This window comes from Strix aluco, chromosome 2 (assembly GCF_031877795.1).
Source record: "Strix aluco isolate bStrAlu1 chromosome 2, bStrAlu1.hap1, whole genome shotgun sequence".
NCBI lineage: Eukaryota > Metazoa > Chordata > Aves > Strigiformes > Strigidae > Strix > Strix aluco.
The window spans coordinates 131,395,990-131,419,140 of NC_133932.1; the positions used below are offsets into that span (position 1 = coordinate 131,395,990).

General features: G+C 41.1%; 1 protein-coding gene across 2 annotated transcripts; it reads left to right on the forward strand.

The window, feature by feature from the left end:
- The first annotated feature begins 385 nt into the window (after positions 1 to 385).
- EED (embryonic ectoderm development) lies at positions 386 to 18,898 on the forward strand. Of its 2 annotated transcripts, XM_074816401.1 has the most exons (12): positions 386 to 516; positions 3,354 to 3,506; positions 8,876 to 8,968; positions 10,985 to 11,050; positions 11,789 to 11,914; positions 12,031 to 12,112; positions 13,696 to 13,787; positions 14,701 to 14,834; positions 15,944 to 16,049; positions 16,815 to 16,973; positions 17,423 to 17,496; positions 18,570 to 18,898. In XM_074816401.1, the coding sequence occupies exons 1-12, from the start codon at positions 388 to 390 to the stop codon at positions 18,694 to 18,696; spliced, it is 1,341 nt and encodes a 446-aa protein (XP_074672502.1). In that variant the 5' UTR covers positions 386 to 387; the 3' UTR covers positions 18,697 to 18,898. The 2 variants fall into 2 exon arrangements, with proteins under 2 accessions (XP_074672502.1, XP_074672503.1); XM_074816402.1 differs by lacking the exons at positions 12,031 to 12,112; positions 13,696 to 13,787.
- The last annotated feature ends 4,253 nt before the right edge of the window (positions 18,899 to 23,151 follow it).

Consider the following 23,151-nt stretch of genomic DNA (forward strand, 5'->3'; position numbering starts at 1 on the left):
AGAGGGACCGTTAATACCCGTGGCGCCAGGGACTGCTTGACTTCTACCTTCCACGCGTGTCCGGCCGGCCCTGCCTCACACGGCCGCGCTACAGGCAGCGATAAAAAGTGCCACTACGCTTCCACGCTGTTAAGCCGGGCTAATGTAACGCCTAGCTCTGCCGAGACGAGCAGGGACAGGACCGTCTCCTCAGCCAGCGGCCCCCCTGAGGCGCCGCCAGCCCCTCAGGCGCCGCGCGCCGCCGGGCGCGGGAAGAGCGCTTTTTCAGCAGTGTGGCGGCTCGCCGCTCCCCGGCCGGGGAACGGGGCGCAGGGGTGCTTTACGGCAAGCGTTTCGACCTCCCCGTCCGCGCTTTGCGGCTGCGTGGCGGGGTGGGGGGCGGGGAAGATGTCTGAGCGGGGAGAAGCCCCGGCGGCAGCGGCAGCGGCGGGAGTGGGGGGTGAGATGCCGGCGAAGAAGCAGAAGCTGAGCAGCGACGAGAACAGCAACCCCGGGGACCTGTCCGGCGACGAGAACGTGAGGCTGGGCCGGGAAAGGAGGGGGGGGGGTGGGAAGGGGCGGTGAGGCGGGAGCGCGCGCGCGCGCGGCGGCCGCGGGGCCTCGCGGCGGGGGCAGGAGGGGAGCGCTGAGGCGAGAGGGGCCCCCGTCCGCCCGCCGGGCCCCACTATGAGGGGACCTCCCGGCCAGCCCCCTCGGGTGTCCCGCGGCCCGAGATCCCCGTCCGACCCCACCGGGGCGCATCCCAGGCGGGAGAGGGGATGGGGGCGAAGAGGGAGAGGAGGGTGTCAGTCCGCCCGCCTCGACTCGGCTCGGCTCGGCGGCAGCCCCCCGAGGTAGACGGGCCGTTGGAGGGAGGCCCCGGTGGAAGACACCAGCGTGGGTCTGAGGGAGAGACCCTCACTTTTTCCTCCACGTGGGTGAGGGAGAATTTGAGGCCCAAACTCTTAAGCGGGCTCTGTCTCGAAATCTGCTTCAAAATGTCAGACTTACTTTTTTTTTTTTTTTTTTTTTGCTGCAAACCAGCAAAATTTTCCATCTTTCTTGCAGTTTTGTGTCGCGTGTCTTCACCGTCATGTTGCAGAGTAACAAGCAGCATAAATTTATCTGTGCAGCCCTTTGGTAAACGAGGAAGAGGGGATAGTGCTCATAAGCTCCTGTCAGCATAAGAGGCAGAGGGGACTGAGGACTGTAATCTCTAAATTAGGCTAAAATCTGGTGTTCAGAACAAAAGTAATGTGATTGATACAGAATAGCTTTGTCCTTGAAAGATAAACTTAATCTAAGGTATCTAGCAGTCGTTTTACATAGTTACTGAGTGGTGGATACTATTTGGCTGTTAACTTTATTAAGGGTGGGGTTTTTTCCGGTTAGAGCACTTAGCCAGAAAGTTAGGGATCTGGACCTCATCCCCCACAAGCTGTGGAAGTGCTGCTTGTGAGGTGACGGGCAGGTTCAAGGTGCTCCACACCACTGCTATGGAGTTCTTTTACTGCTCTGCAACATTTGTGAGTCCAAGTGTAATTTGGTGGCAAAGGCATTCAGGTTTGCTTTGCTGTCTGCTGTGGACTGTCAGTGACCACAGATGTGGGCTGTCTAGTTATTGAAAATGTGACCTGTCTTGGTGGTGAAAGGACTCCCTTTTCAGGAGTTGGTTACTGGACTCCGCTACTCCTGAAAGATGGGGATTCTGTTTAAAAGTTGGCATAATAGTGTCAATTTGGAGAAAGGGTGTATTTTGTTCCACAGGTATCCTGGGTGCAAGTTCATTGGCTATGTTGTAGTTGCAGATACTCAGTGTAGTTGCATGGTACCAGGTATCTGGTGTTCTTACACTGACAATATCTGACTAGTCCAGAGAAAATGTCATTCTTGTGAAGTATTACAGCTCTGGCTAGCAAGTGCGCTTGGGAAATGAGAATTTGGCAAGCTCGGAAATTTCTTAGGGTGAAGGACAAGAAACTGGAAAAGGTAAAAATTGTTAAACTTGGTTATGTGTATTAGGGGAGGGTTGACTCTCATAGGGGTGCAACATGAAGGGAATAACTTCAGGTTTGGGCAGTTCAATTTACAGGCCTGTGCGTTGTCTTTCCTCCTTTTTCTTCTATGTCCTGATTTTTGGAGTTGTTGGGCAAACAAAGACCAGTGCACCTCTACTGGGTTCTGCTGATACAGATATGAAACTGGGACAAATAAATGTTTCGTGGGAATTGGTGTATTAATGTTTATAGCTGACCTTATTCCTTATTCCTAGTGGAGTTCCTGTTGCAGCTTCATGTTACACTTAATCTCCTCCGGTGACAGGCTGTTGTCTGCCTCTGTCTCCCTTAGTTCAGATCTAGAAATCACATGGCCTTGGGATGAGTTGATCCATGCACACCCGCCCCCCCGCTACTCTGATGGAAAGTGAACGGACTACCTTGCCAGGGGGAAGATGAAATAAAAAAAGTTTATTTTTAACAAGCTGAACTTCCTCATTGGAAACCCAGGGCTGCCAGTTACGATGCGGGTGAAGTTGAAGTGTGCAGTGATGGGTGATGCAGAGAATAGAAATGCCCTTTTGAGTAGTGTCTTGCAGTCAGACGGCATATGAAATTGTAGTTTCTGTTAATTGTCCAAAGCTGATCTGAAACTGCTCAGGGACTGGGTGGGTTGTTTTGCACACCCTTTTTTTTTTTTTGTTCAGTTCTCCCCATACTTACCTTAGCTCTGGCTGCTGACAGTTGGAGGGCCAGTTGGATTAGTTAGCTGATCAGACAGCAAGCTAATTTTATTTTTCATTTTGTTATTTTTGACTTAGCTTTTAGTTAAAGGAAGTATATGCAGGAAAGAGCAGGAGTTAGAGGTGGGACTTCCTCTTCTAGTGGCAGGGATGACTTATTGCAGAGCTGTGCTGTGTCTGATGCTGTTGAGGGTGTCCAGAAGTCTCTCAGAACGGTTAGATTCTTGGTATGGCTAAGCATAATGTTTTTACACAAACAGCCTCTTCCTTCAGTACTTCAAAAGTACTCATTTCATCTACGTCAAAGATGTTTTCTAGGGAAAGAAACCACTTTATCTTTAGACATTTTCTTAAGAGCAGCTACCAGTATTCTGAGGAAACTTCACTAGATCACAGTTCACGTCTGTCCCTCTTGGATTAGTCCTCATGTGACTCATGTTCTGTTTCTAGGGAGGAATGCTATTATGTTAGTAATAGATTTAAATACATGAATCTAAATAACACCAAGTCCTAGGAGATCTGTTCATATGGAGGAGAAGAAAAAGTGAAAAGGCCAAGTGCTGCATAATTAGTTCAAATTATATGGCAGTTAATGATATCTTTATTACATTCTATATAATTTGAATGTTTTCAGGATGATGCCGTTAGTATTGAAAGCGGTACTAACACCGAACGCCCTGATACACCAACAAACACTCCTAATGCACCTGGAAGAAAAAGCTGGGGGAAAGGAAAATGGAAGTCAAAGAAGTGCAAATATTCCTTCAAATGTGTAAATAGCCTAAAGGTAGGTATGTGTAAGCTTCAACATGGGTACCTTTGCTGGCGGTAATTAGTGTTGACTGTGAGACAGTGTCAAGACAGATATTTTTAAATATCTGTGTACAATTATATTCCATACTTATTTGAAGAAAGTACCCTTACTATTTGGAATGGCTAAAGCTTTGAAGAAAAAGAACACTGAGAAATAGGAGACAGTAGGTAGTGCTGCAGTTCACCCATTTTTTGTACAGTTTTGCAAAGTTATGTGTGATATAACTCTGTATTTCATTGAAGCTATGGTTGCTTCAGGTAAAGACAAGAAACTGGATAACCAAATGAAAATAAAACAAAACCTGTGACAACCTGATGCAAAGTACAGAACCTGTAGAGATTTTTCTTCCCGTTGAAATGTGTTTTTTTTAAAAAAAAAAAAAAGAAGACCCAGCAATCTTGGAGTAACTTTTTCCTCACACTTACCAGATCAGGTGTCTTCTGTCCTTTGACAATTGTCATAAATGCTATATAGTGCAATTCAGTTAATTTATCATGAGTGCTGTGATTATCTGTTCGCACCTGGTCTATTTATCTTCCCACATAATACCTGGTGGTATTAAGGGATGTGGATTCATGGTCTTTATTCCCTGTTCTTGTGTTTTGGGGTGGTATTGTTTTCTTCCGCGCTGGTGACAGACTATGGTGAACTGAATGAATTTTCTCTTTGATTCTTTTACACTGTCAGGATGTTGTTCTTTCATTCCCCAGCCTTGTGTGGGATATTTATGTGGCAAAAGCTGTAAATATGTCATCTAATTTGATTTTTACAAGATCTCTAAATAAAGAAAATACTGCGTCTGGAACAAGATGGGAGTCTTGTTAAACTTTATATTTAGCTAACAAGAGAATGTGTGCAGCTCCATGGTGGATGTTTGCTGCAGAATTGCTTTAAGAGGTTTTTGTCGTTCCCCCGCACTTAACTGTTGAGCTGTGCTGATGTAGCTGTTTCTGAACTTTGGCTTCAGACTGCCTCGCTGAAATGCTGGGGTAGCTGAGTAGGAGGGGATGAGAGGTTTGGAGCATGGAAACCTCCTAAATGAGCTTTGCCACTGGAGAAATTGTGGTATGAAGCTATACTGGCAAAAGTATCTGGGAAACAAGTTGATGTTAATGTGTTTTTTGAAGTATAAAAATTATCTCTAGTCCTTTCAGGGTGTAGGAGGAAGGGAAGTTCTTTCATTTTCACCTAGGTAGGCAGCTGTTCCTGTGATTCGCATGAACTGCCCCCGCACATAGTGCTTTTTGTGGCTTCAAGTCATACTTCAAACACAGGCGTGGGCCTTTCGGCACCCAAACATTTAACAAGTTCTGAGTTTTGCTAAGCATATTTGTTTTCTATCTGCAGACCAAATATTCCAAAGGGGTTAGTACTTTTCAAGTGTCTCCTGGGAAAACAGAAGATTCCCTCATCCTAATTTCAACCCAGGCCTCGCTATAGGGTGACCCAAAAGACCACCCTATGAATTTAAGCAATCCCTGACTTCCATGGATTTAGATCAGGGCCTGGGAACAGATTCCCGTGCAAGTGGAATCAAGCTGTGAAGGAATAAATGTAGCGTTTCAGCTAAGTGGTTATTTTTATTATCTTCTTTTTCCCATTTCTCTTTGAACTGAAGTTAATGCTAATAATAATAATAAACATGCATGTTAATACAAAGACTAGGTAGCAGCCAAATTTGGTAACTCCTTTTTACTTCATGTTTGAGGAAGCCTCTCTTCTTTTGTTTTTTTCAGTTCTTCCATACTAATTTGCAGATACTATGGAGATAAACTCTAACAGTTGAATGTTGTATATGGGTTCAGAAAGACACTTGTGACTCTTTGGATATCCCATCGTATATCCCATAGTTTATATATCTTTGAACTATACTGTAAGGTGCATGTACTGCAATTAGTGAAGAGTCAACATGATTTAAAGACATGGAAATTAATTTTAATATTCTTTAGGGATGTATATATTATGTGTTTTTTCACTTTCCTACTCTTGTTTTTTCCTCTCAGTTTGCTTTTTACTTCTTTTCCTTGGGGAAACAAAGAAATATGTCCATAACCATCTGCTTTGAATGTTAAATGGTTGTGATTCAGCCTGAAAAACTCAGTGCTTGCTAAATATGCTTTTTAAATACTACTGTGGAAGTTATTTTGGGTGAAACTTAAGCATCAGGAAAACAAAAATATAACTTGGAAAATGACAGGAAATAAAAAACTGCCTTTTTTTTCCTTTTAGCAGTACTAAGTTACTGTAAGGTGTACTGAGATATCTTTGCTGTCTGTGGGCTGAATGGAAATGTAGCTTATAAATAAGCCTATACAGCTAACAGACACACGTCCTCACATACATCCATATATGTTTTGCTTATAGATCTTCCAGCAAAGAACTGTGTATATTCTGCCTTGATGTGCTCCCTTTGAAACGATGCTATTGTTTGCCCTGCCCTTTGCTTTTGCTTAGGGTGTAGCTCAGTGGTTGTTAGCAGTCTGGTGTTGTCTCTCAGCTTCTACTCGCTGTCCCTTGAGCTGGGAATCGGTGACCGACCACATGCAGGATTCTAGCTTGTTGATGCATAAAGGAGAGGTAACTAAAACCAGTGCCAGTAATGGCTTGCTTCCACTTCAGGGAACTGGAAATGCACGTGTGGTCAGTTGGTTCCCCGCTGGCAGTGTGGGTGATGGCATATTAAAATGGATTCATGTAGTTACAGGTGATTATTTTTTTGCATTGGCATAGCATTTACTTCACTGCCTTCAGTCTAAAAACAGGTCTAGTCTTACTCTCTGACTGAACCTGAGTTGGCGTTGAGTGAGTAAGGGCAGAGCTAATCATTGATTATTATTCATTTGCTTTTGTAACAATTGTAGGTCTGTTTTCTCCTCTGCCTTCTTTCTCTGGTGCATGAAGAACCTGAGTACTTTGGGTTTTGTGCCCTTTATTCATACCAAGGTCAGGACAGCATTTCACAATTCTACTTTTGGACCAGCATGTGGGTCACTCTTCTGTCTGTACAAACCAGTGGTCAGATTTCTGTGACATACTTGGCATCTCAGGGTAACCATAATGTGCAGCACCTAAAAGTGTAATGTCTTTAAAAATCCGCTTCATTGTTTAGCATTTGGGACAAAAATCACAGTGGACACGTATTATCAAAATAGCTATATGCTGTCTCTGACCACTAAGCATGATGGTGGTTTAAATGAGATGAGCATAACTTCTTCAGATACCCTAGTGACTTCCTGCAAGAGCCTCTGCCTTACTCCTTATCTGTTAAACACCAGAAAAGCTGCAATATGTATGGTCGGGCTCTTGGAGGTTGTAGCACTCAATGTGAGGAATGTAGTGCAGATGGTACAAGTAGTCTAAAGGCATTTGTCTCGCAGAGTAATTTTTCCAGGGAAATAGGTTGTCTATGAAAAAGCTGACTAAATACTTTAGGTATGTACTCAAATGCAGAAATATAGAAACAGTAGAGCTCTCTGTTGTATCTCTCTTTATTACATATTGCCTTGGTCTGGATCCTACCTAGAAAATCACAAACTTATCACAACTTAGGCTGGAAAAATATCCTATCTTGAAGGGGAAAAACATCCTCCTCTTCACTCTTCCCATTTCACTAAATATCAGAAAGGGTGCACATGACAGAGAACAAGGTTACTCTGGAAAAACAAGTGCAAAACCTGCTAATATGTCTCTGTAATAAAGCAGTAAGAATCCATGCATTTTACCTGTGGTATCTTCATGCAGTGAGTCAAAAGCCCTCTGTATTCACTAGCATGAGCTCTTTCACACAGAAATTCAAAACCAACTAATTATCGGTGGGTAATCTTTTTAAACTATTCTGTATTTGACCTCTCAGCCATTCTCTTGAAGGAAGACTTAAATACACTCAAAAATAAGCCTAGAAAGTAAAATTCATTACTTTATTGGACACTAAAAATCACGGCCTTGTGTATGCAGTTTTATGGCATAGAATTTTCCTCATTCTTCATCTCTAATTAAACTATAATGCTTTACAGATGCTGAATACCTGCTTTTTTCTTCTGTCCTGGGGTCACTAATAACCTTGCTACTTTTCCCTTTGCTGATATCCCATACCCCTCATCACATAAAGCCACTAGTCTGTTCTTTCATGTTATGATGGGTAATGCTTCCAGTTAAACTTTGAGCAATTCTTTTAAATGTGTATTGAGCTTTGAAAGTTGTTACCTCTCTTTAAGAATTGCAGGAGGGCCTTCATCTCTGAAAGATTTTATCCCTTCTCTTTCCAGCTCTTCTAGCTATTTCTGTTAATGACAGATAGTGCCTTTCTCAGTAAATAATGCTATTTTAAATTATTCCAGACTTCCTTACCTTTCTTTTTCTGACTAGTGTTGGACTTCCCACCCATACCCCCTCCTCAGGTTTATTCTTTGGTTCTTGGCTAGGGCAGAGCTTCCAGGCTAATATTTCTGGTGTTGTCTCTGAAGCACTGCCATTTGAAGGCTGCTTAGCAGCCGTCATGAGACACTTCCTTCCTGCCTGCACTGTCCCAGACAGTCCCCTGTGGGGAGGCACTTTAATGAACATTATTCTTACTGAAAACATCCTGTCAGGACAGGCCAAAATACTGTTATCAATTATTAACAAGCACCACCATATTCCTCACAATTCATAAACATATCTGCTTCTTTTCTTTCTCTATTAAACTGATGTAAGCTGCATAAAAATAATACTTGGCATTTCTCTGGTAACTGTTTGTGAAGGCAATCTGAAAACACTTTGTAGACGTGAACTTTGCAGCAGCATTGTGGCATGCTGGGGAGAGTTCGTCGTGTCTGTGATAAGTTGCAAAACCTAACTGCTGTAATAACGAAATGTGGCCCTTCTCCACCTTTATACCAGTATAATTCTTCTCTGTCCTAATAATTCTCCTCTGTCTAGTTGTAAATCCTTGTGTGGAAGTAATTATAACAATATAAAAATGCATATAGATGTGGCCTTAGATGCAGAGGTTGCCTTGTTGAAATTTGCAAAACAAAGTAGTAGCGCTGCAAATATAACTCAGGAGTTCTGCCAGCTTCTGGCCATAACTGAGACAACAGTTCTTCACTTTTTAAAGCTTGCTGGGGAGGAAAATGGGGGTGTGTCAGAATATTCCTTTAACCTTCCTTATGACAGCAAAGTTAAAATGTGATGTTACAAAACTGTTCTTTTTAACTGTTTGCTACCTGAAATTATACTGGATGTGAACCCAGTAGTTTGAGGAGGAAAACATACCAAGCTGTTTACCACCACAGCTGAATTTCATGGTAATATGCTTGTGGGTTTTATCTTTTTTTGTCTCTCATCTTACTTTACATCTACAGGAGGACCATGGTCAGCCTTTGTTTGGAGTCCAGTTTAACTGGCACAGTAAAGAAGGTGATCCTCTCGTTTTTGCCACTGTAGGCAGCAACAGAGTGAGTAATGTGTTTTTAACCATAAGCCCTTCTGTGTGGTTCTGCCTGCATTCTTTTTTTTTTTCAGCCAAACCCTTTACCTGTGTTTGGTGCAGACACGGGATACTTCATATAGAAAGTTTTATTTCTGAGGTTTGTGGCATCTGTTATCTGGGAGAGTTGCATCCTCTGGACTGTTTTATGAAGTCATGTGTTAGCTATTTGGGAATTAGCCTATATAGTAAAGAAGAAAATCCTTCAGTAATATAAACGTGGGATAAGGAAGAGAGGTGCATAAATGTATCTTCTCACTAAAATTACTCCTCACAGATGTTATTGTTTCCAAAAGGTCATATGTTCTAAAATGGGATGAGAAATGTCTGCAGTGATGCCAGGCAGCTCAGTAACTAAATTAATGGCCTGTGTGGAGTGAATTTATAGGCTTTTTCTGAACAAGGGTCTATGTCATTTCAGTCTTGAAAATAACTCCTGAAGTGCATTCTATGCAAGTGGTGTGAATAAACAAGAAGCCTTTCATTTCCAGGTTTGTTCCACCTGGCAGTTACTAAAAGTGCTAAACTAAGATTAAACAAAGTATGAATGGCTCATTAAAAGACCAAGTCATATTAGAGATGGTGTGGTGAGTTGACCGTGGCTGGATGCCAGGTGCCCACCAAAGCTGCTCTCTCACTCCCCTCCTCAGCTGGACAGGGGAGAGAAATATAACGAAAGGCTCATGGGTCGAGATAAGGACAGGGAGAGATCACACAGCAATTACCATCACAGCCAAAACAGACTCAACCTGGGGAAATTAGTTTAATTTATTACTAATCTAATCAGAGTAGGATAATGAGAAATAAAACCCAAATCTTAAAAACACGTTCTCCCCAGGCTCAACTTCACTACCCGTTTCTTGACCTCCTCCCCCTGGGTGGCGCAGGGGGATGGGGAATGGGAGTTGAGGTCAGTTCATCACACATTTTCTCTGCCGCTCCTTCCTCCTCATGCTCTTCCCCTGCTCCAGCGTGGGGTCCCTCCCACAGCAGACAGTCCTCCATGACTCCAGTGTGAGTCCTTCCCATGGGCTGCAGCTCCTCATGAACTGCTCCAGCGTGGGTTGCTCCCACGGGGTGCAGTCCTTCAGGAACAGGCTGCTCCAGCATGGGTCCCCCACGGGGTCACAAGTCCTGCCAGCAGATCTGCTCCAGCGTGGGCTCCTCTCTCCATGGGGCCACAGGTCCTGCCAGGAGCCTGCGCCAGCGTGGGCTTCCCACGGGGTCACAGCCTCCTTCAGGCATCCCACTGCTCCAGCGTGGGGTCCTCCCTGGGCTGCAGGTGGGTCTCTGCTCCCCTGTGGACCTCTCTGGGTGCAGGGCACAGCTGCCTCACCATGGGCTGCACCACGGGCTGCAGGGGAATCTCTGCTCTGGCTCCTGGAGCACCTCCTGCCCCTCCTTCTTCACTGACCTGGGTGGCTGCAGAGTTGTTCCTCTCACATATTCTCACTGCTCTCTGCTGCTGCTGTTGCGCAGCAGTTTTTTTCCCCATTCTTAAATATGTTATCCCAGAGATGCTACCACCGTCACTGATGGTCTCGACCTTGGCCAGTGGTGGGTCCATCTTGGAGCCGGCTGGCATTGGCTCCATTGGACATGGGGGAAGCTTCTAGCAGCTTCTCACAGGAGCCACCCTTGTAGCCCCCTGCTACCAAAACCTTGCCACACAAACCTAATACAGATGGCTGCAGTAACTGATTCCAAATAGAGTTTAATCTTACTAAGACAGTTCAAATAATAGATACGTGTATCTGGGAAGGACTGCTGACAAGTCCTGGAGTGGTGCTTCACTGAAACTGCTGTGAGCATTCTTTTACCGAACCATTTCCACTTGTTGGAAACAAACAGGTGATGGATGAGATCTAAGCCATAAAGACACACTACGTCTCCCCATCAGGAAGTGAATATACAGGTGCATGTGATTTCCTTTTGAAATATATGACAAGTAAGCAGAAATCTCTCCCATTTTTTTTTTCTCCAGGTTACTTTATATGAATGTCATTCCCAAGGTGAAATCCGTCTGTTGCAGTCCTATGTGGATGCTGATGTATCCTTTTAAGTTTAAAAGCCACTTGTTTGCTTCTTGTTCATCAAAAATGAAGAGGCTTTGTAGGAAAAAGCATGTGAAGGTTTTGTCTGTGATTTAATACTTTGCTCATGTGACGCATTCCTTATGTTAGGTCCAAGTCTTACCTCCTTCCCACATCCTAGAGTCCCTCCTATTGAGAAAATATTAAAAACGCAGACTCATGGACCATGCTGTATTAAAATATTTGAAAACTGATTCTCCATCAGTTTAATCTTCCCAACACTAATATTTGTGTAACGTTTCATATTCACTGCTTTACAGTAGTCTCAGTTTCCTGGTAAATTGGAACTGGGTTTAAAGCCTAAGAATCATGTTTCATGCTCTGAAGTGGTAATAACTTGTGTTGATCATTTGCAGTACACAAGTCAGTAACTTGTGAACTCTGTCTTGATTCATCCTCCTTTTATTCCAAATCTTTGGATGTTTTGGAGAAAGAGGTTGGAAAGTGATGCCAAGAGAGAGAACAAGTTCCTTGTATGTTATGGAACAGAAGTGAGGAAACTGGCATCTATAGAAAAGGTGATGGTGCTTGTATCTGCATAGATACATAATCAAATGTGTATCTTTTTCTTATTGCCTCCAGCAGAGACTCCTGGGCACTTACATAAAATAGCAACATGTTTACTTAAAAAATCACATTGTTTTTAAAAAAATAAAATCTGTTTCTTCTGTGTTCCTTAATGTGAGATGTTGTAGGCAGATGAAAATTTCTATACCTGTGCGTGGACATATGATAGCAATACAAGCCATCCTCTTCTGGCTGTGGCAGGGTCCAGGGGTATTATTAGGATAATTAATCCTATTACAATGCAGTGTATAAAGGTGAGTGCTCCAGACTTTGAGTTACAGCTTACGTTTCAGTAAGGCATGAAACTTATGTCTTCTAAATACATAAACATGAGGGGAAATGATAACTTGGTCTCTGAATTCTATCCCAGCACTACGTGGGCCATGGAAATGCAATCAATGAACTGAAATTCCATCCAAGAGATCCAAATCTCCTTTTATCTGTAAGCAAAGGTGAGGAAAAAAACCTCTTTTGTTTTTGTGTAAATCAGGATACTTTGGATTGGATTTTGGTCTTGAAAATGGCCAAAACCTTCATGATTTTTTTATGAATGGCACTGAACAAGTTTACCTTGAAATTTGAGAGCAAATCTTGCTCTTTTGTGGCTATATATCTTGTACATATTAAATCCATGGCCTACAATAAACATAACTCCACCTGTGGTGCAAAGGGATTGCGAACAGTGCTGCTTTTAGGAAAGAAGGAACATGAGCATTGGGGTTGCTCTTCCCTTTCTAACAGTCGAGTTAATTTTTTTTTCAGTTGTTGAATCATGTTGCCATCTAGTGGGGATGTCTTAATGTCACAGACAGCATTCACCATCGTGTTCATGGGGAAAACTTCGATTCTCTGTTGCTCAGGAGCAGCTCTGACTTTAATTGGACTTTGTGTAAAAAGCATATTAGTGAAGAGAGAAGTGGGGTTTTGGTATGGTGTCTTATGGGCTTGTCCAGAACATTTCAAGAGTCACAACTTCCTAATCTTGACTGTTCTGTGAAGTAAGGGCATGCTTGATCTGCAAGAGCAAGCCTTCAGGAGTGCTCAAGTTGGAAACATTCACATAAGGGGACTTTTGACTTTAGCGTATTCGGTATTACTGATGAAGCTACAAGAGAACAGGAGTTGGGAACCTCTCTGATTCTTGCAGCTGTCAAGTTTGTGCTGTGGGTCTGTAACGCTGAAATTCTTGAGTTCTGTATATTTTTTAGGTTCTCTTTTAAATAACATCTTGACATCAGCCGTAGTACTACAAGTTTTAATGTGCAATCTCTGGACCAGGTACTATCTTCAAGAAGGCATGAGGCAGGAGAGTACTGGGGTCTCAGAACTGCTTGGCTAAGAGATGAGTAGAAAAAGAGGAAAATACTTGGGACTGTGTGGCCTTCCAGCTGGTGTTGCTGTAATTCAGTGCAGTGTTCTTGTGGAATCCAAGAGGGAAAGGCACTAGAGGCTCCCATTTCCAAATGAGAAATACAGTAGAGGTTCTTCATTAGAAATTGTTAAAACTTTCTTTAAACAAGTGGATTAGTCTGATTTAGGAATACATATTGTTTATAGAAACAACTTCTCCCATCCCTACAGTCTGGGGTTAATAAAGAATAATATTTTAAAGGTTAAAAAAACAGAACATCAAAACTTCTCTGAATGTTAATGTAAGAATGGCTGAAATGAATTCTAGCATTTTTTGATACATAAAATTGTTTTTGAGATAAGACTGAATAAAAGCATATTTGTCCAAGATCAGGCTCTTCTTTGCTTTTTGGATGGTCTAAAGATCCAAGTATATTTTTGCTAGAAGCTGTCCCTAGGGGTGGGGGGTAGACACACTTTCTCAATTACAGAATTACTCTTAACAATAGTTTAGTTGTAATGGCAATTTTAGTTAACGCAGTTCCGTTGTTTCTTACAAGTGAAGAAGAATTAAGTGCCTTTTTGATGTTTACATGAACACCTGTTATTGAAAGTAGTTAAGCTGAATTATATTATTCATATGTACATATAAAAAGCAGCATGTAATTTTATTTGTTCTTTATAGATCATGCATTGAGACTGTGGAACATCCAGACAGACACGCTGGTTGCAATATTTGGAGGAGTAGAAGGGCACAGGGATGAGGTGTTAAGTGCAGTAAGTGGAAGACTGTGGGGCAGTGATCTAGATTTACAAAGGGTAGTAAGCCTACAATATGCAAATTTTATCCTCTTGTGCACTGTTTTGATATTATACTTACTTAAAAAAAAACTGAAGTGCATAAATACTGTTTTAAGGGGATAGGCAAGTTTAAATCTAAGGTGGTTTGATTGATCGGGCCACCTCTCAATATACAGGACAGGTGTTCGCTTTCTGTCTAGCTAGTTTTCTCACAGTGCAGCCTAGAAGTAAACAAAATAGAGCTCAGTGGGGCTAGAAAGAGTAAAAAGTTTTCATGATGGTCCCACTTTTGAAGTTCTTGAGGTCTTATCAAGCCAAAGCAGCAAGAACAAATAAGCCTTGAGAGACATGGTAGTGAAGGAAATAAGTTATTTCAGGTGAGTTATGCTGCTTTTCAGTGGCTGTGAACAGACACTGGTACCCAGCAGTTATCAGCTAGAATAGTTGACTTCTAATACGCTGCTCTTAAGAGCTGTTTCCATTCCTGTTGTGTGACCTGAAAGGTGAGGGGTGCATCTATATGAAACCTGACTTTGTATTATTCTCTTGTGGTTCTAAATAGTCATCACCCTGGAATTCTGCCAGAGTTGCTCCATAAAATGAAACCTAGGGAATTTACTGAGGGAGGAGCACTAGCCCTAGATTCATTGTCTGTCAGTGCTGTTGAATATGCCTCTCGTTCTTGAGAGAGAGTAAATATAATTATTAAGATACTGTGGTGCTTTGCAGTGAGCAGGATTAAGTTATTAGTATTTTTCTGTTTGAAATACACAGTTTTACTGCATTCTCTAAGCCAAAAATGCTTTTTTGATGGAAATGATGGAATAAAATCTGAGTTGTTATAATGCAGCTTAGGCTGGGGGTCCTCAAAATTATTTCATATACATAGGATTATGATCTTCTTGGTGAAAAAATCATGTCCTGTGGGATGGATCACTCTCTAAAACTCTGGAGAATTAATTCCAAGAGAATGATAAATGCTATCAAAGAGTCTTATGAGTACAACCCAAATAAAACCAACAGGTATGTAGTCTTCATCTTCTTGACTGTCTTTGCAAAACATGAATATTCTCACCAGTGGCCCAGGTTAATTCCTATCCAAGTTGGGAGTTTTTGGGGATAGTGAGTGACTGGGGGATTGTGCTGGATACTGAATCTCTACAAGATGTGTCTTCTTGGTGGTTGAATTCAAAGTCCTGACACTTCTATTTTTAATTATTATCTTAATTATTTCTTATCTGCTTTGCTAGAAAATAATCTGGAATTATTATCTCTATCCTTCTTAATTAAAGCTTTTATTTCACAGTGTTTCAAGATGTCAATGGCTTTTCTTTCTCTTACCTCAAAATTTCTAGGAAGGAATCAAATCCGTGTAATTAAATGTAGCAAATAGTTTTATATTGAGTAGTTATTACTAATTATTTTATCTGTTATTTGACTTTGGGGTGGGGACAAAGCTGTTTATGTAGTAATAACTTTAATTTTCATCATTCTCTGATCTGACCTCAGATATGAGTAAATTGTCCATAAGCATAGAAATTAGATACATGATAGATAAATCCTCCTCTATGAAGTTCCTCAACTTTTTAATCTTAACTTCCAGTTAAACCATTGAGAGAATTGAAGAGTCTAAAACACACTGAACATGTTCAGCAGTGAGACTAGCTGTGAAAATACTCTCGCTTTTTTTGGTAATGTTACCAAATATTAAATGATGCTTTTTTAGCGTGCTTTTTTCAAAATGATGATTTTTTTTTTTTTTTATAGTGTGCATTTCTATTTAACAATTTAGATGTTGCAGAAGCAGCATCAGGAAAACTGAGCTTTAATTCTTGAAGTATTTGGCAACAGGAGCTGTATTCAGTATCTGAAGGACTGGCTTTGGTCAGCACTGTTTCTGCACAGTCTTGTTCACGAGAGACTAGTTATTTGATTAGGAATGAGGGTGAAAACAGGGACTGTTCCCATTAGTATTTAAAAAAAAAGCATACAAAATCTACTTTGTTATAAAACTGTTAAAACAAAAAAAAAGGCTTGTCCTTTTAACATCGAGATGTATTAAAACTGGCTGTTAAAAATTAGACTTGTGCTTCTGTGTTTCTCTGAACCTCACCTGGCAATTTTCTTCATAGGCCTTTTATTTCCCAGAAAATTCACTTTCCTGACTTTTCTACGAGAGACATACATAGAAACTATGTTGACTGTGTACGATGGTTGGGAGATCTAATTCTTTCCAAGGTAATGTTGCAGTTTTTTATCTGCTAGTTTTGAGGATCTTAAACAATAGAAGTTTTACTAGGGGGTCTTAGGTTAAATTACTGTGCTGTGTCAAATGATTTTATGGAGTGTATTGTGAATTTTGTCAACTGGCAGGATGTGTGGATAAGCAGCTTGTACTTAAAAAGTAAAATTATTATTACAGCTGTACCTCTGCTAAAAGCACAGGGATAGCAGCTAACCAGAATCTACACGGAAGGTACAGAAAGAGAATATAAAAGTACTGCTGAGGGGTCCTGCTGCTAAAGGGAGAAATGAGGGTTCCCATAATGGTGTAACTTGGTTTAATGTGCTGTGTCCAGTAGTCCATCTGTTTGCAGATCTTAAACTAGGCAATCCAACTGCCTCGTTGCCAGAAACTGATGCGTGCATGGTCCTGTTGGTTGAAGGAGTTGGGTGAACAATCCTCAAAAGGTTAATTTAAACTGCTCCTTGAAGTGTGTTTGAGCACATCTGGTTGCCTTCCTCTGAACTGGGTGAAGGAGGGCTCCTGCAGCCCTGTTATCTGGCAAGGCTGTGAGGGCAGCAGGCTCCCAGCGATGGGCAGTGATGTGTTGTTGGTGATGTGGCTGTGATCTAAGGGCAGAGGTGAGATTTTCTATTGTACTTCTTTTAATGTCATTGGGGAAGCCATGAGACAAAATGTTTGGTTATATTTATAGTTAGACTGAATGTGCAGTATAAATTGTAAATATAGGTGATTTTGTTTTCATTGTTTCCCCCCAGTCTTGTGAAAACGCCATTGTGTGCTGGAAACCTGGGAAAATGGAAGATGATATCGATAAAATCAAGCCCAGTGAGTCAAACGTAACCATCCTTGGGAGATTTGATTACAGCCAGTGTGATATATGGTACATGAGGTTTTCAATGGATTTCTGGCAAAAGGTATGTGTGAGCTTGGACTTTGCTGTGTTTGAAGGTGCGTAACTTTTCACTGATTCCATACTTATGGGCATAGTATGTCTCGGTTCCTGCGATGTGATGTGTGAGGAGCAGAATGATTTGCTGCAAGGGGCTTTATAGGAAAATAGCAGAGCCCCAGATTTCTCATTCTGGGTTCTGCCTGGTGGAAAAAATTCCACCAAATAAATATTTATTTTCCATCAAGGGTATGTTTACCGATATCTTACTCCCCCATCTGCAGGGATGGGTAATAAAGTGGACGAAAGGAGGCAAATTTTACAGCACTTCTAGCCCCTCCAACAAACTCATTAAGTCATTCATGTTCAAACATTCACACACAATATATCAGCTATAGAGCTTTTATAAAATTCTGGCTTCCATTCTTTGAGTTAGTATTTTAAAACTTTTATATCCTCTGCTTTGTTTTAAAGATGCTTGCTCTGGGCAATCAGGTTGGCAAACTTTATGTCTGGGATTTAGAAATAGAGGATCCTCATAAAGCCAAGTAAGTACTTACTTTTTTGTAATTTTATTTTTGTTAAGACAGGGAGTTGGGGAACTTTCCTTTTTCCTTTACTGAAAGAAAGGGAACTGTAGAAATTCTTTAACAGTAGTAGTCACTTTCCATTTTAACTACTAGGTAAATAAACATTCTGAGCTCCTGAAGGTTAACATTTATTATTTTTTACTGATTTAATAAATTTTATTACTTTTTACTGATTTATTATTTATATTACAGTATTGCCAAGAGGCCCCAATTAGATTGTGCTGGGTACCATCTGTAGATACAGTAAAACACAATATGTTCCTCAAAGAGCTTACAAGCTAATTAAGGTGGAAAATTTACAGAGCAATTAAGAGAAGATGTGCTGTAGCACATGACAGAGGAGAAATAGGGGAAGGAACTAGAGTAATGGAAGTATAAAGGTTAGCTATGAGCACAACGTAGAGAAAACAGTGCGGCTTTCCAGTTCCTCACCTGTGTGGCCAGGCAATTTTACAGCAAGTCTTATATATATATGTGTGTGTGTGTGTGTATATAAAAAAACCATACAAATACAAAAAAACAAACCAAAACCCTAAACATAATGTGTATAAAATGTGTATACACTATGTATATAAATATAGGCATAATATTTGTATGTACACTATATAATTATATAAACTGATGTTTACATATTTTAGATGTATGTAATCTATATAAATGTGTGTGTGTGTATATACACAAACATATGAAGTTCCTGAAAATGCTGCAGTCTTTAATCACCCAATTACAATATTTTCTTCCTAACCACTGGGAGAGAACATTGCTGAAGTCCTGAATAATATGATTTAATAAGCTTTCAGTCAGTGCTTCAATGAAAATTGGGTGGATGAGAAATGGTGGTGGGCACACAGGAAATTACTGCTTTCCCAAATCCACATTTGGAATATAAAATACACCAGGAAGGGCATAATCCTGTTGCCCTTCAGCTCCTCCTAGGTCACATAAGAAAGAGGTTGGTGAAACAGTGCTCCATAATGTAGTACCAAGTGCAGATTTAACATTGCAGCTGAATAATTTTTTTTTATTTATAGGTGTACGACTCTTACCCATCCTAAATGTGTTGCTGCCATTCGACAAACCAGTTTTAGCAGGGACAGTAGTATCCTTATAGCTGTGTGTGACGATGCCAGTATCTGGCGCTGGGACAGACTACGATAAATTACTTTTTCTTAATTCAAAGTAGAAAATATATTTTCAAATTATAATATAGTCTGTTAACTCGCTAGTACAGTAGATGCATTTAGTGTAGACTTTCTCAAAGGTTCGGCAGGCTGGAGCTGAACTTAGTGATGTTTACATTCTGTGTATTGTTCTGCTTGAAATTGCTGCTTTTAATAAAAAGAAGTATTTTTGTAAAGTTTTCTGGATTGTCCATTTTAATTATTTCCCACAATGAGTTTTCACTTATGGCCTCTGAAATTGCTTTGCGTATAGCTATCACAAATACACAGTAACTTGCTAGAAATTTGGGTTGTGTATGCTTGCAGCTGGGTTTGTGCCTTTTTGACTGAAAACCTAACGAAGCTATTGAATCTTGTCCAGGGACCACACAAAGAAAATACTTCACTTAAGAATATAGTATAAATAAATGTTAAATCACTGCTAAAAATATTTGAACTCATTCCTTAAGTTAGTTGCACGTTAAATTTTAATAATCTCAAATTGGGATGTGCTTTTCACCATTTCTGTTACTGTTTAGGGGAAAAAGCTTTACTTCTTTTTTTTTTTTTTTTTTTTGTGGATCACATCACCTGGATTCTGGCTGTTTCCTTACTGCAATTAACTTAAATCATAGTTAGTTATTGGAAATATATCTTAATTGCCTCTATTGTCTGTATCCCCAAATAGCCTCATCAGTGTTTTACTCGCCCTAGGAATAATGAATTATAAAATCAGTATTATTTCATACAGGTTTAAAATATGTACAATTAATAAAAATGAAAGGGGGAAAATAGATGAGATGGCAGACATCATTAACAACGATAACTGTGTTCAGAACCCTTGTGTATCTTGTCAGTGTACAGCTGAAACGTTAGCGTTTGTGTTCTGGAAGTGGTCCAAGACATTGCACAATAGCTGCGTGTACCTGACCGAGGAAGGTGGGTAGTAACACTTACTGAAGCTGAACCATTTACATACTTTTTTTTTCCTACTGTGCTCTTCTTATCCTTCACCATAACACATTACTTGAAAAGAATGTATTAGTGTACTTGTATTTGTATAAAATCCTATCACTGGCAACGTAAGAGTGCTTTTTTGATCAGCAGATTAAGTTAAGTAGTTCTGTCTGCGACTGACTTCTTAAGTGCATATCTGACTTTTATCTTTGAGGATATTGCTTTTTCCTGTTCGTTACAGTTTGGGGAGCTTGTAAGTGCTCTGTTTAGATAAACGACCAGTTCAGTTTGAAGGAATATGACTAAGCCCGTTTTGATTTGTGTCCTTGGGAGCCTGTAAAAAATGAAGTTGAACTGGCAAGTAGTGTACAAGTCTTAGTCTGTAACATAGGATTTTTTTCCCTTTTTGCTTTTTTAAATCCTTGTCCTTACTCCTGGGGAGGTGCAGTAGTACTGTTGTAGCAGAGATCTGTCCAAAATCTAGTGTGTAACTGAGCTGGATTCTGGACCTTTTTCTTGCACAAGCCAAGGGGCCAGTGTGCTCATTCTCAGAAGAGGTGTCCTTGACGGACTGGTCATGGGGACACAATCAGGAAGCCAAGTGTAAAACCACAGAGTTGGGCAGAACCAGTCTCTCTAGCTAGAGACTGAACTACCTGCAGAGTTGAACACAAATTAGCTGGAGAAGAGGATGGTGGGACTGGAGCTTGGAGGCAGTTTTTAACCTCTAGTTCAACTGCATCTCTGGATGAGCTAAACTCTATTGAGAACACTTGGATTGGAGGCTGGTACCAGCTTTGCAAATGCTTTTTCTTCCTAGAGTTGCCTAGTTCTAGACTAAAAAAAGGGGGAAAAATAAAATTTTTATTGTGCATCTTCTGGAAGATACAGAGTAGCACTTATAATCATTGCAAAATAATTTAAAGAGTTTAATTTCTCCAAAATCTTTTACCATATACTTTTGTGTAACATACCTTGAGCGCTCCAGTGCTTAAGTTCTTCAGCAAAGGAAGTGTGGTTTGATCCTAATATTGGAGAAATCTAACAAAAAGATCCCAAAAGACATTAACGTGTGTTCTTTGCCCTTGTCTGCAAGCCACCTGCCGCTCTGTTCTTTGCCAAATTCTGTAACAGACTCTGGTTTCCCATCTCAGCCAAAGGCAGATGAGGGAGAGATAAAGTCAGGCTCTGCCTGGCTCCAATCTCCTGGGGGATAGTTGCAGTACAGCCAGGAAACTGTTTCAGGAGGCTGCACGTCTTACAGATGTCTGTTCTGTGTGAACTCTGGGTGAAGAATACAATAAAATTTGAAAGGCTCTGTTTCCTTCAGCTGTTGCACACTGAGTATGTCTCTGAAGAGATTCATCTTTCATCCCTTCATAAAAAAACAAGCGGAGAGAAGAGGTACTGGGAGGTCCTTGTCTTTCTCCGCCAACTTGCATAGACTTAGAACTTGGCTAAATCATTGGCTTGGACTACAATCCTAATTTTTAGGCAGAGCCTTTGCCCTGAGTCAGCAAGAAAGTTTGTAGCAGAGGTGGAAGTAGAAAGTAGGTTCCTGAATGTTAAATCAGTGGTTCAGTTCGATGGGTTTCTTCCTCAGAGATTAAGGTCCTGTTTGCTGGGGTTTTACTCCATCTTGTGGTGACTGAATTAAAAAAAAAAAAATATTACCACCCTGTAATTTTAAATCAGGTTCTTCTTGAGGCTGCTAATTTTAAGGTGAAGAATTTCATGCAAGTGTAGATTGAATTAGCCCTTCCTAGCATCTGTAGGAGTGTGTGTTTCCTTTGGTGTGTTTCATGCTCATGTTTCACCACTGATTGTGCTGGGGAGCTCTGGTTCTGTGGCTGAAAGTCAGGAACTGCAATCTGAGAGATGCAGAGAAAAGACACTAAAACACTTCGTCCTGAAACAGGAAAACACAGTAAGAAAGAGGTTTATTCCATTCCTCAACAAGGAAATACTGCGCTGTTCTAGCAAGCAGACCAAGAAATCTTTATTATCCCTCTCATCACAAAGAAATAGTAAAGACTGTTTTGGCATCTCTCAGGACAAACCATATGGAACAAAAGCTGGATGAGGTAGTAAATACAGCAACTGCCAAAGTAGATAAGGCTCATAGTCAGCAGAATGGGACAGGCTGGTGCAGAACAGCAAGCAGGAACTCCCTGTTCCTGCAGCACACTCCTCAGCAGCTGGTACCTGTGAGTCTGGTGACCTGTCTTGTAATCGTGACTCCACCACAGCACAGGCCATAGCCACAGAGGTGGCCATTAGCCCCTTCCTCTCCAGTATTTTTGGTTCTGCTCCTTCCCTCTGCCTGAGTGTCTCTGAGCTTTCCTTGTGAGGATGCTGAATCCACAGGGAAAGATCATTAGCAGCCTGACAACAAATCCCAAATTAATCAGCCAGAACTAGGAATGACAAAAAAACCTGCTGCTCCAAGACCCTGGAGTCTTCTTATGTTAAATCTGCCTAGATAAATGAAATGCCTGCTTACTACACAGTGATCATAGTATCAGATCTCACTGAAACTCAGCAGTAGCCCACTGTAATCGTACATTTCATAGATGAGAAAATGTAAAAGCACTTATGCTTGAGAAGCAGAGTTTGGCAGTTGAAACAACCCATAGAAATGAATGAGTTCTTACTTTCCCAGCAGTTTCAAAAGGCACCTCTCTGGTACAATTTGAAGGGGGATGGAATCTTCCTCCTGCAAGATTCTGATCTGTGAGCTCAGCCACAGCAGGCTGGAATGAAGAGGAAAGTAATTTACAGGGATGGTCTCAAGCGTGTACCATGCTCACCAAGCTCAGAGACAGCACCTGCTGAGCCCACAGTGGCTACGGCACTGGCAGTTCTGAATTATTCAAAATGTATATGATTACATATATAAAGACTGGAGCCAGGGCAAGAGCAGTCACAGCTCAGGCTGGGGAGGCAGCCATCCCACCCACATGGTCTAGTCTGGCTTCCTGAAGCCCAAACAACAATCCTACCAGCATCATGGAATAACCAGAATGCAGTTTGTTACTACAACTACAGGAGACAGAGCAGCAGAGTGACCACCGCTGCTGATTTATCTCCTCCCAAAATGGGGCCCTTACAGAGTTTATATACCTTTAGTTTATACAACTCAGTCTTCACCAAACTGTGTCAGATAAGCAGGACTATAAAAAAAATTACAAAGAGCAGTAACACATGGATTACTTCACATAAGGATGTTCCAGGGAGTCAGATAAACTCTAGACAGTACCTCTTTTTTACAAATAATTCAATCCTTTGTTAATTAAATCATGCTGACCCAGTGAGGCTGTTAGCTCATGCTGACATGTACTTCTTAACTAGTGAGGCCTTGCAAAGGCCTGTGAAGTGTTAATTATTTTTACTTCCACACCAGGCAGATGCTTCCTTAGAAGTGTGAGAACCTGAGCAATGGCCACCAGCAGGCTTCAGTGCCGTGCCACAACTTAACAATGCTCTTACTCTGGCT